Source organism: Polypterus senegalus, chromosome 12 (assembly GCF_016835505.1).
Source record: "Polypterus senegalus isolate Bchr_013 chromosome 12, ASM1683550v1, whole genome shotgun sequence".
Lineage (NCBI taxonomy): Eukaryota > Metazoa > Chordata > Cladistia > Polypteriformes > Polypteridae > Polypterus > Polypterus senegalus.
The window spans coordinates 9,657,208-9,670,956 of NC_053165.1; the positions used below are offsets into that span (position 1 = coordinate 9,657,208).

Genomic DNA, 13,749 nt, shown 5'->3' on the forward strand with positions numbered 1-13,749 from the left:
AATATTGTAGCACATGCTGTTTTGGCACTCTAGCATTAAGTCTCTCTATTATAAAAAGAAAATCGCGAGATGAGACGAGACTATTCCCAAGAGAGTTTTTCAAGTCCCGCGAGTCGAGACTTTGGCCATGAGATTGTTTAAAGTCACGCACTCCTCTCGGCCACATTCAACCACTCACACGGTCCTCTCATCTCTCATTCGTGTAAATGCTTTTGACAGACACCGTTCTTGCTCTCTCAGCTCTTAAAATTTGAACATTTTCCTCACTTTTAAGTTCCCAATTAGAAGACGTATTATGTGCAAATCTTATTGAAGAATTTCATCACGAAGAGTTATCAACCGAAGAAGTGCGTACACAGGCAATCTTAGCACAGAGAAACAATGAAGTCAAACGAATTAACACCAAAAATGTCGATCGGTTACACGGCAAATTGGTTAAATGCGCAAAGATAGACTGTACTGAAACAGTTTGTGGTGATCGCGCGGAAGATGAAAATATCACAAAGAATATCTACAACCGTTAACACCGTCTGGTCTTCCACTGCCCAGATTACTGTAGACAGATGGATGTATCCAAGAAAGGTAATGTAGTACATCTTCAGGGGACAACATTACACAACAAAGGAGATCTTGATATGCCATTCATATTAAAATGTTAACAGTTTCCGGTTAGAATAGCTTTTGCAAAGACAATTAACAAATCTCAGAGCCAAACATTCGAAAAAGTCGTTTTATTTAATAGAGAGAATGAAATGAAATTCAATGACAGGCAGTTATATGTTGTGTTGTCATGATGAAAGTCCAAACACTGACTCAAAATTAAATGCGAAATTGACAAAAATTTTATCCAAAAAATTGTTTTTTGTTTTTTTACTGAAGTTTTACAGTGAAAGTGTACGTTTGTAAAGTTTTTGCGTGTTAATTTCAAAGCCAAAAAGAACAAAATCGTATTACGCAACAAATAACTTTAACGCAACATGAAACATAAATTACTTTCAAATTATTACGTTTTACTGTTTTTTTAAATACGGTTAATTAATTTACTTTCAAATTATTACATTTTACTGTTTTTTAAATACGGTTAATTAATTTACTTTCAAATTATTACATTTTACTGTTTTTTTAAATACGGTTAATTACTCACTGCAATGTAAAATAATTAGTTCTATTATGCATATGTAACAATTCACATGAAAATGACAAATCTGTCTAAATTGTACATCTGCATCCCCATATGCGAGCGGCAGAAGAACAAAGAGGCTGGCACGTAGCACAGGCCCGGGGGTTGGCAAGTGAAGCCAGCAGGGGGCAAAGCCCAGCAGTTTTAACAAAAAATACTTGTGTGTTGCACTTTTTGAGCATATGACGAGATAATCTGATTGTGTGTATTTTACGAAATGAGTAAATTGATTTTGTGAGGTACAAATTTAATGATTCAGCTCCCATCACTGCTTCTCTGTACATCGCAGTGCAAGATTAGTTCATATACCGGTGCTCACGCTGCACAAACTTGTATACTTTACTGTATATTGTTTGCTGTTGTCCAGCATTGGTATCTATCCAACCATCCATTATCCAACCCACTATATCCTAATTACAGGGTCACGGGGGTCTGCTGGAGCGAATCCCAGCCAACACAGGGCATACTGCAGGAAACAAACCCCTGGGCAGGGCGCCAGCCCACCACAGGGCACACACACCAAGCAAACACCAGGAACAATTTACGATCGCCAGTGCACCTAACCTGCATGTCTTTGGACTGTGGGAGCAAACCCACGCAGACACGGGGAGAACATGCAAACTAAACTCCACGCAGGGTGGACCCGGGAAGCGAACCCACAGGTCTCCTTACTGCGAGGCAGCAGCGCTACCCACTATGCCACTGTGCTGCCCGCATTGGTATCTATCGAGACCCATTCTCTCAGAAGATTTTCTGCATGAAAAGATGAGAATTGTTTTTTTTCCTTAGCCACCACTACAAGCTATATGAAATAACATAGTAAAAAAATATCATTTTTGGGGTAGGGTATTCCGTTGGCACTTTCTTGAAGGTGGTTTAGATTTGTTTATTTTTCTGAACTAGATGTACTCTGTGAAACCCACAGCGACAAAGAAAAATATTCTTATAAAAATAAATGGGTACCTACACTGGCCATAAGCAGCAGAAAAACTCAGCACGTGAAAACCACAAGTCACTTATGAGTCATTTACAATTTCTGAACTTAACCCGAGCCCATCTGTCAAAACCATCTGCGTCCCACCACTTTTGAGTTTTTCAAATCCTAAGTGGTGAATTTCGATTTCATTATGCTTCCCTGCAAAGCCTTGTTAAGTAGACTCCGCTTGGGGTGCTTGAGTTTGTGCAACGTGAGCACCGGTATATTAACCACCCTTGCAATGTTGGGAGGTGAATCATTAACCTTGCACCTTACAGGTTCACACCATAGCCCCTAGGCTGCACTGCATTGTCTGTTGGGCATTTTTTAAGGTGAACAGGTTTATAAAGTAAGCAATACAATAAAAGGGAACTTGTGTGTTACTGTATTTGCCAAAATGAGAAAATGCTATATAAAGAAAATAAAAACAATTCTGTGAACTTAACACATTGAGTTGATCAAACTCAGTTGAGTTGTTTTTAGTCTTTGATGTTAGGTGAAATTGTTCCTCTTGCTGTGTCAAGTTAGATTTTTAAATTTTACTCCATTGACGTGATACAAACGAAGAAAATTGTTTACCAATGCCGGGAAAGACTTGTCTTTTTCTCCTGCGGATCATATAAAACAGCACGATGGAAATGTGTGCGCTAATTATGTTTCCTTTTGTCTGTTGCCACAGAGAATAGGATTACAGGAATTAGGACCTTACAATTGTGTAAGTGTTCTGTATGAAAGGTATTCCAGTAGCCAGGAGCTGCTACACCTCTGGGGCTCGGGGAGGGTGAAGCACAGAGGAGAGCAATGGAGAAGAACGGTGGCTGCTGGGAAACCACTCAGGGCCGGTCATGGCCAGTATGTGTGTGGCATTCATAACACAGCGGTCCTTTGTAGCGGAGTCAGCCGAAGCTTTATGCCAGTGCCGTGTCTGCCTTAGATTTGTGGTCAGGGGAAAAAAAGATGTGCTGCGAAGTTAGGTCACCTTTTTGGTCCGAAACCTTCATCCTTGCATTCTTCAGATGCTCCCAACCCATAGAGGGGAATAATGTACATCCATCGTGCCATATTAAAGAGTCACTATACCGTGCTGCCTCCAAGTTTCTCATGTGAAGACCTGTTTGAATTTCTGCCCAGGAATCACCCCCCATGGTGAGGGATCCAGTATCAGTGTTAATGTGTTAAACTTGGTCTAAGCTGCGGTGGTACTGTATATCCAGCCATTTCTCCAAAGTGTTAAAAAAAAAACAACCGACTCTTCAGACCAACTCGTGTTAACTGTTAAAGAGTACTAACATTATAGCATTCTCTTAGATAGCATTTCCTAAGACTGCTGTTCTAGCCCTTGGTGGTATAATTGGCACATGCTGGTCCTATAGAATGGCATACTCTCTTATTAGACTGTGCATTTACTAACAATTAATCCACAACTGCCCCTAACATATTTTTTCCTTTTATGTTACTGATGGTTGCTCATTTTCTTCAATTACAGATAGCAAGGCAATTGTGGACGGTAATCTGAAGCTCATCCTGGGGCTCGTATGGACCTTGATTTTACATTACTCAATATCAATGCCAGTCTGGGAGGATGAGGATGATAATGAAGCCAAGAAGCAGACACCAAAACAGAGACTGCTGGGCTGGATTCAGAACAAGATCCCTTACCTACCAATCACTAACTTCAGCAATGACTGGCAGGATGGCCGGGCACTGGGGGCACTAGTTGACAGCTGTGCTCCAGGTAAGTGGCACTCCTGTCTATCCCAAACAGGCCAAGCTTGACTACTCGGTAGGCTAATGCCAGTGTGATTAGTCAACATTTTTCCTGCAATGCGTCCCGTGTGTCTTTGGACAGTGCGTCGGCGGTAAGTTAAATTGCTTCCCCAGGATATTTTGTGTTGTGGAGTACAATATTTGGCACAGCTTTAAAAGAAAGTCTTCCCCAATGGGAAAAGTTGTTTTAATCATTATCTGAAGAGTGGGTAGCCTATATCAGATTCCTGAGAGTGGCATTCTGATCAGAAATGATGGAGTTTGTTAGCTGCTTTGATTTACTGATTTTGGCACAGTTGACCGACTGCTTCTGATTATATAAGAAACTAGGGGGCTTCGCTCGCCAACCTCCTGGCCTGCGCTACGTGCTAGCCTCTTTGCGGTTCTGCCGCACGCGTATGGGGATGCGGAGGTACAATTTAAACAGGTTTTTATTTTCATGGGAATTGTTATATACAGTATGCATCAACGCAACATATAACTGCCCGTTATTGAATTTCATTTCTTTCTCTCTATTAACTAAAACAACTTTTTCGAATGTTTGGCTCTGAGATTTGTTAATTGTCTTTGCAAAAGCTATTCTAACCGGAAACTGTTAACGTTTTAATATGAATGGCATATCAAGGTCTCCTTTGTTGTCTAATGTTGTCCCCTGAAGATGTACTACATAACCTTTCTTGGTTACATCCTTCTTTCTACAGTAATTTGTGCGTTGTAAGACCGGACGGTGTTAACGGTTGTAGATATTCTTCGGGATATTGTAAGTTGATGTTTTCATCTTCTGCACGATAACCACCAACTGTTTCAACGGAGTCTATTGACACACATTTAACCAATTTGCCATGTAACTGTTTGACATTTTTGGACGTATTTAACCAATTTGACGTGTAACCGATCGACATTTTTGGCGTTAATTCGTTTGACGTCCTAACTTCTCGGTGCTAGGATTGCACGTTAGCTCATTTATTATGTTGATAACCCTTCGTGATGAAATTCTTCAGTAAGATTTGGACACAATATGTCTTCTTTAATTGGGTACTTAAAGTGAGGAAAACGTTAAAATGTATAAGAGCGCAGGAAGTGTGTCTGACAAAAGCATTCACACGAATGAGAGTCCCGTGGTCTTGTTTGAAAATGTTTGAGAGGAGGGTGTGAAGGCAAAAGTCTCATCTCGAAGGACGTGAAAAAATCTCTCTTCCAAAATGTCTTGTCTCGTCGAAGGATTTTTTAATATAATAGAAAGATTAGAATTGGAATGGAAATGTTAGTTCCGTATCTTAGAAATCCTGAAAGTAATCTCCTGATCATGAGGATTTAGCAAGTTTCTTTTCATTTTGCACACTTGTGCCCTCAATAGAAGTTATGAAATCAGTCAGCTGCTTTGATTTCCCAAGAGAAGGCTGTTGAAGACTCCTGAGAGTGGCATTCTAGACATAAAAGTGGTGAAACTAGCTAACTAGTTCAGTTTTCTAAAACTGGCTTCTTGATTGTTATTGATAAGGTTGTTGATTGGTTGTTGGTGGTTGAGGTTGTTGATAAGGACATCTTCATATTCTAAATTGGAAACTTTGGATCACTCGTAATTTTGAGGTTTGTGAATTGATGGACTGGTTTGGATTCTGAAGACGTTTGTCCCAATTAGACATGCTGGAGTGGGGCGTCTGCTTCAAAATATTAAAGACTCTCACATCAAGCAGTACTGATCAGTGCAGAACATTAGGCTCCTTCCGGTTCACTCCCATCCTGCAGCAGCTTCATTGGCTTCCAGTTCAGTTCCGATTTCAATTCACAATTCTCCTACTAACTTTTAAGGCTCTCCACAACCTCGCCCCTCCATATCTGTCTGACCTCCTCCATGTTGCCATTCCTTCCCGTACCCTTTGATCAGTGAAAGGCAACCTTTTTCGAGTTGCGGTGCACTAAGTCCAAAAATTTTCTTTCGCAGCGCAACTGAGGGACTGCCCATAAAATAAAGTCGTGACGACACAATCTATGGACAGTCGTCAATAAAAACAGTTCATTTTACAAGTTTGAAAGGCATTTTATTAACAAAGGAATCAAAGGATAAATCTTAAATTTAATTAATGCGAACGTTGAGATTGTTTTTCAGCACATATGAGACTGATGCGAGGATCAATTTTCGAAAGACAGACGCGCATTTCCTTGTCGATCATTTGAAGTCTCTCGCATTTCTTAGACTTCATTTCCGTAATTAAGTGCTCCATAATCTGTTTTTCCAACATAAATTTTTTTTTTTAAACATTATCTTTTTAATCAACCCATCTATCCATCCATTTTCCAACCCGCTGAATCTGAACACAGGGTCATGGGGGTCTGCTGGAGCCAATCCCAGCCAACACAGGGCACAAGGCAGGAACCAATCCTGGGCAGGGTGCCAACCCACCACAGGGGACACACACACACACACACACACACTAGGGCCAATTTAGAATCGCCAATCCACTAACCTGCATGTCTTTGGGAGGAATCCCACGCAGACACGGGGAGAACATGCAAACTCCACGCAGGGAGGACCCGGGAAGCGAACCTAGGTCTCCTAACTGCGAGGCAGCAGCGCTACCCACCACGCCACCGTGCCGCCCTTCTTTAATCAACCAAAAGTTCAAAAACACTAGCAATTTTAAATATTTTACAAAAGTTTTCGCGCCGCCACTAGAAAATTCCACGGCGCACCGGTTGCCCGACAATGCCTTAGATCCTCTTCCTCCATCCACTTGACTGCCCCCCTCGCCCATCTTACCACCATCTTACCACCACCAGCAGCTCTGGAACTCACTACCACCTGAGCTTAGAAATATTGAATCAAATCTAAATTAATTTGTTTAAGACGGCTTTCTCTCTTTGAAAACAACTGTTCTGTCTGATTTTAATTTTTGTTTTTTACTGTTGTTTCATCTATTGTTCAGTGTCCTTGCGTGTTTAGAAAGGCGCCTATGATTAAATAAAATGTATTCTCATTAAATGTGTATTGTAAGCTTGTTGTTGCATGATGTTAGTTATGTTGCATTACTATTTGTAGCTAAATGTATTACACAGATTGGACATTTTAAGTGTTTGACCTGCTGTTTGACATTTGTCTTATGTCTATTTTGTTTTTGATCAATAAAATGTAAATGACAGTAAAAACTGTATTGTGTGAATAAAGTTAAAACTGATTGTCGCTCAGATCATTGGTTGGCTTGTAGCGGTCCGGTGCTGCTAAGATTCACACCATTGAATAGACGGTTGTCTCATAAGCAGAGACAAAAAAGCCACCGGTAATAAAACAACAAAAAAAGAATGTATTAAACAATAATAAATGAAAACAAAGATCCCATCCCAGTTCCCCTCATGACAATGTACAATAAACCAGAAAACAAACTACAACAATAAACACTCACTATAAAGTCAATGGAAAATGGCAATGGATGAAATGCAATGATGGCGGTAGATAGACATTGGAGAGATCAGACAGACAGGTAAGGCATTTATGATAGATAGATAGATAGATAGATATGAAAGGCAGACAGACAGACAGACAGACAGGTAAGGCAGTTTATGATAGATAGATAGATAGATAGATAGATATGAAAGGCACTATATAATAGATAGATAGACAGACAGACAGACAGGTAAGGCAGTTTATGATAGATAGATAGATAGATAGATAGATAGATACACTTTATTAATCCCAAGGGGAAATTCACATACTCCAGCAGCAGTATACTGATAAAAAAAACAATATTAAATTAAAGAGTAATAAAAATGCATGTAAACACTGACAATACCTAATAATAATAATAATAATAATGGGAATGTAAAGATAGTCCTACCAGTATTTTCTGACAAAGTGAAGATGGAGAATGGGATCACTGCGGTGGGCTGGCGCCCTGCCCGGGGTTTGTTCCTGCCTTGTGCCCTGTGCTGGCTGGGATTGGCTCCAGCAGACCCCCCGTGACCCTGTGTTAGGATATAGCAGGTTGGACAATGGCTGACTGAATGGGATCAAGAGCGCTCCTTTCTTCACAGGTCCTCGGACAGTTCCCCCTGAGCAGGAAGACACCAGACACACCATAGCCCAAAAGAAGAGACGATCCAGGACAAAACAAGAATCCACAGGTGTCAGAACGGAAGGTAGACAGGACGGGAACTTCAGACACGAACCACAAAATACTTTGTTTTTTCTTTTGGTAACACTAGCCCCCTTTTAAATGTTGTCCGGCCTCCTTGTACCCAACAGCCCCTGCACCCTCAGCAGACGACCAATAAGAGCCACTGCAGGGACTGCTGGGAGTTGAAGTTTCAATCCCCAGGAGCACCGCTACAGGCTTCATGTGTATTACTGAAATGGAATCACTTTTATCTGATAAAATTTGATGTAATAACCTGTGTCTTGCTGATCTGTAACTTACTTTTTGTAATGCAATCTTTCATATCAATAACTTTTCACTTTCGTTGTAAATACTGTGGAAGAAACCTCCGAGGAAGACAGGAATAGTTCAAATCAATCGGCTTTTTATTCAGTCACAGATGAGTACGTGGATTCATGCATTGCAAAGCAGAAGAGCAGAAGTTCTATTTTTCAATTGGCTTTTAATATTTTCTTCTTCCTCCCTCTTCCCCTTATTTATCAAAAACAAACATTGCTTACTTGAGTATTTTATTTTATTACGCTAATGGGCCATCTGTTTCTATTTAATTAATTATTTTTACTTATCAGATAGACCCTAAAGAAGGAAACGTGTGAAACGGACGAGGCGTTCCTAAAGAAACTGGAAGTTGTCCCGTGTCAGCTTACTGCACCCGTCTTATGACAGACGCCTGTATGAATAACCTGCCGTTAGAGCAAAACGGCTGTGTCAGCTATTAACCCTTAGTTGCTTGCAAGCAGTTAATTTTTCTTTCACAATGCAGTAGACCCCCCGCGATGTGGTGGTTTCAGAGTTCGTGGCCTCAGCCGTTCGCGGATTTTTCCTTAGAACCTAACTAATGATTGTTAGCGGGAACTGCAAATATCTTCTGCAATTTTTTGTGACTTTTTTCACGGCAATACTGCACTGCAGAGAGAACAGGAAGCAACCGCTGAGGAGAACGCGGCTTGGGAGGATGAAAGTAGCCAATCCGAGTGCGTTGTACTCTACTACAACTTGAAACTGCAACTCCCAGCACTCCCTGCAGTGGCTGTGATTGGGCTTCTGCTGAAGGTGCAGGGGCTCTCTTGGGGTCAAAGGATGTCAGCGCGGCTTTTAAAAAGGGGGCCGGTGACCAAAAGAAGAAGTTTTTGTAATTTGTGTTTCAAGTTCCTGTCTGCCTGCCTTCTGTTGGGTTACCTGTACTTCTTCGTTTTGTCCTGGATCGCTCCTGAACCCGTCCACCCGTCTTCACCATTTCAGGAACTACCAGTAGGACTGTTTTTACATTCCCATTCAACGTGCGGATCTCTGGACTATCTGCCTTCATCATTACACTCTTTCCATGGACTTTACGGCGTGTGTTTTGTTTGTGCTTTGTTGTATTTAATGTATAATCGCCGTAAGGGGAACAGGGGTGGTATCGTAGTTTTCATTTGGTTTCATTACATTCTTTATTTGCTGTTTGATTACCGGTTGGCTTTGTTTTTGTCTCCACCATAAAAATAAATAAATTGCCGTCTTCTGGATGGTGTGACTCTTAGCAGCACCAGACCGCTACAGCGTTACTCATTTCTCCTTGCTGCTGCCCTGTGACGCGTCTCCAGCTGAGTGTTCTCGTGTTTTCCGTTTTGTTCTCCTTAACCCTTAAACCGCCGCAACCAGCTATAGTCGTTTCCCAGTGCCATTTGCCAGCACGCCGGAGCTAATCAGCCAGTGCCGTACATTTGTTGAGCAGTCAGCTCGTGACCACTGCCGGCCCGTGCAGCACTGCAGCCCCACTGTCTCTGGGATTGAGCCGCTGCACGAGATGAGCCTGCCAGCGTCGCCACTTACCTCTGTGTGCTCCCGTGCAGACAGTTCAAGCGCAGTTGGCTCGGTGACTTGCGGAGTTTCGTCCATGACGTCAGTTGCACTTTGCACATATTGTTCCAGTAGTTTTTTTGAATAGTTTTTACAGTTCATTGACAGTGTGTAAAATGATCAGCGTTGTAGTCATTGTGATGCTCTTTGCATGGGAAAAAAAAAAATGTGTTCCATTAAAATGTCAATTTTTCTTTGTGAATTGTGATGTTTACCTAAAAAGTGCAGCAAAAAAAGTATTTGCCGTCCAGGGATGCATTAACCCCCTAAGTATGTGGCAGTTTAAGGGTTAAAGCCCCAAGATCTTGCCGAAACGCCCGGCGCCTTCTAAGGCTTCTGGCAATGAAAACGCACAAGCATGAATTACAGTACGTACAGCGGTAACATCGGTATTTTACATTCTAGCACTGCTGGTGACATATCAGTACAGTACTGTACAGTAGACGGGTTTACCTTTACATTCTTTTTTTTAGGTATTGTATTAAACCAAGTTTGAAATGCAAGTGAAGTGTTTTGGGGTCATATTTAGGGTTTAAACTATTGGCCTTTTTTTTAACCACATCCGCAATTCGGGTGTGCTGCAGGAACGTAACCCCCACAGATTTCGGGAGTGTACTATACTCAAACTCCAAATCGCCTGTTGTGATGTGAGATTTTGCATATAACTTGCTAAATGTTTTGTATGTCTTTATTTATAATTTAGGCAAACCAATGTAATTTAGTGTTACATTGGTGAGAGGTATTCGTGTTTGCCCCTCCCTTGTTTACGACTTTTTCTTTGTACGTTTACGACAGGATTTGGGGGGATGTATCTTAAACCAGTTTGATGAGTATTTCTTTGCTAAAGTCTTTTCTCTCATCCCCCACATAAAGCCAGGTTAGCTTAACATATGGTCTTGGGGGGTTGCAAGTGTTAAGATGTACCATTTCCCCCACTGGTCTGGATTGGCTGTAGGGGTTGGACAGAAAACCTAGAAATTCGCTTGCTCAGCCACATTCTCCCTCTCTCTCTCTAACCAACATATGATGAAGAAGCATCTCTCTTGCTAACCTGTGATGATGTAGAAGTATCTTTCTCTTGTTAACAACTGATGAAGACCATCACACCATGAACTGACAAGAACAGCACAATGAAGAGCACAGCTTCAGCCATACTGAGACAGGCTTGAGGCCTGTTCTGAAGAAAGCGGAGCACTAATGACGCCTTAACTAGAGACATTAAGTAACTACAAGTCTGTGTGCCACCTGAATTACACATCACTGTTTTGTCAGGTTGTATGGTTGCCAATATTCAAATCTACTTTGCATTTTATTATTATTTATGAATATTATCAGTAATACATTATTTTATGTATAACTAAACTCCTGCTTGTCTTTTTACTACATCTAATTGCCTGATATATATAGATATAGAAGGGAAGGTGGGGAGGAGTTATATAGAATAATACCTTATAAACAGTGTTAAGTCTGTGAGATTAGGCATATAAGGGTACATATTAATAATACAATAGGGGAAAGTAGAGCAAAATATATTACTCTACCAAGATAAAACATCACCTATAGAAGGAAGGGCACAATATGTTCACCTAATGTACTGGCACATGTAGAAATGTAAAGGAGTTCACACTGATTCACACCCAAAGTGGCTGCCTTTTTCCTCCATCTGTCTGTTCACCTGTTTATCCTTTAATCAGTTCAGCCAATGTGCTTCCTGATGTCTCCATTCCATTTACTCATTCTTCTTCTATCCTCCGTTCACCTCTCTGTCTGTCTGTTCACTGTCCTATCCCTTTATATTTGATTCATTCATCCATCTCTTATTAAACCCACCCTGTTGCTCATACATCAAGCCGTGTGTTCTTCCTTTCATTTTGCATACCCAGTTCATTCTGCCATCTATTACAAGTTATAAGTAATGTGGTCTATGGCTGGCATGTCATCCCGGCCAATACCCCCAGGCCGCCAGATGGAGCCCTCCCAGCAGCATGGAGTTGCCCCGAAGACCAGCAGGGAATCCTGGACAATGGAGTTTTCATACACAGCCCTGCTGGATACCCCAGGGGCCGCTAGATGGAGCTGCAGGGAGGAGCAATGAATATCATTTGTCCTACGCCCCGGAAGTACGTCCGAGTCACATGGACAAGGGGAATGACGTGCTTCCGGGGTGAAGAAAAAGAAGAGTTTTGATCTGACCCGGAAGTGCTAAGAAGTCACATGGACTGAGGGTTCAGAAGCACTTCTGGGTCATGAACTATAAAAGGACTGTGGGAGCTCCCAGACGGAAAGCTGAGCTGGGTGGAAGGGTGGCAACGCGTCTGGGAGTGGTGGAGAATTTATTGTAGTGATTATTGGTTTATCGTATGAGTATTGGGGAGTAGATGGTGCTTTGTGCACTGTTGCATGAGAATAAAGTCAACATTTGGACTTTATTCTGGTATCTGGAGTCTTGGACAGGGGTGCAAGGGAGCGATAGCGCCCCGTATCTGTCACAGTAAATAGTCTTAGAAACTCTCTCATTTCCTATTTGGTGATGTTTTTGAATACTTTAACACATTTATTTTTGCACTTGTCTCTATTTTGAGAGAGTAAATATTAGTGTAAGAAGGGGGGCATGTTCGTCTGTTTCTCAGTGAGGGGCAGTAGCTACAGATGATGTTACCTGGCAGAACTGAACGTAGTTTTAGTAACAAACAAAGTTAACTTTAGTTCATGTGAAATGGATGAAGAATGTTAATCATTACGAGTTCAGCATGCAGCCCTTTTTTTAGATACAGCAGCTCTGTCTTTCCTTGATTCACCAAGTGAAGCATGTGCCCCCTAGTGTGATGTAAATATTATGACAAGACGAGACTTCAGTCATGGGAAAAGTTTGGGGCAGCCACCCGTATAATATGTTTCTGGCTGCAAAAGTAAAGAATTGTAAGACCAGAGTAGTTTACAAGAGTGAGTCAAAAACAGAACTGAATTCTAGAGGAAGGGAGTGAGGCTTTATAGGAGGTCTGGGGGCCGGGACTGGAAGTCCCGAGCCGAGGCAGTTGTTCCTGGTTGGATATCCCGGGAAAGGTCTGCAGGGAACTTAGAAAGAGAGTTAGTGTGCCCCGCCAATCCCCTGGGCAGATGTTATCTATCTATCTATCTATCTATCTATCTATCTATCTATCTATCTATCTATCTATCTATCTATCTATCTATCTATCTATCTATCTATCTATTATATAGTGCCTTTCACATCTATCTGTCTATCTGTCTGTCTGTCTGTCTAACACCCAACTACAATGTAAATCCTGCCGACTATGCCAAGTGCTTTATTGTAGAATCACACTATGATCCAGTCTATCTATCTATCTATCTATCTATCTATCTATCTATCTATCTATCTATCTATCTATCTATCTATCTATCTATCTATCTATCTATCTATCTATCTATTATATAGTGCCTTTCATCTATCTATCTATCTATCTATCTATCTATCTATCCATCCATCCATCCATCCATCCATCTATCTATCCTTTTTTAAGCCCTTCAGCTGCCTCCTATTTGCACGTGTGTGGCAATATATAAGTGGGAAGTTACTTGTATACTTCATTCCGGAAAAATTAAAATGAAATGAAAAACTCGGCAGATGGCCATTTGCCAGATATGGCGTTTAATGGGTGCTGTTCGGTGCAGTGACGCAAAAGTCTGAATACTTTCCCTGTGATTCTTGACCTCTTTGTCCGTGCTAGGACACTGTTGTCAGAGCAAAAGGAGTTTCCTTTTCCGAGGCCAAGATTTCCAAGCACCTGTGTGACCCGGGTATGTGCGAGTCACTGAGCACCTGGTCCTATATG

The 13,749-nt window shown here is 41.4% G+C and overlaps 1 protein-coding gene across 3 annotated transcripts in view; it reads left to right on the plus strand.

Annotated features, from left to right (window-relative positions):
• LOC120540236 (filamin-B) overlaps window positions 1–13,749 on the plus strand; it is a 194,040-nt gene that overhangs the window by 51,002 nt on the left and 129,289 nt on the right. For all 3 annotated transcript variants that reach the window (XM_039770802.1, XM_039770799.1, XM_039770801.1), the window contains exon 2: window positions 3,643–3,891. In XM_039770802.1, the coding sequence (XP_039626736.1) occupies window positions 3,643–3,891 (249 nt within the window). The remainder of the gene's footprint in view (window positions 1–3,642; window positions 3,892–13,749) is intronic.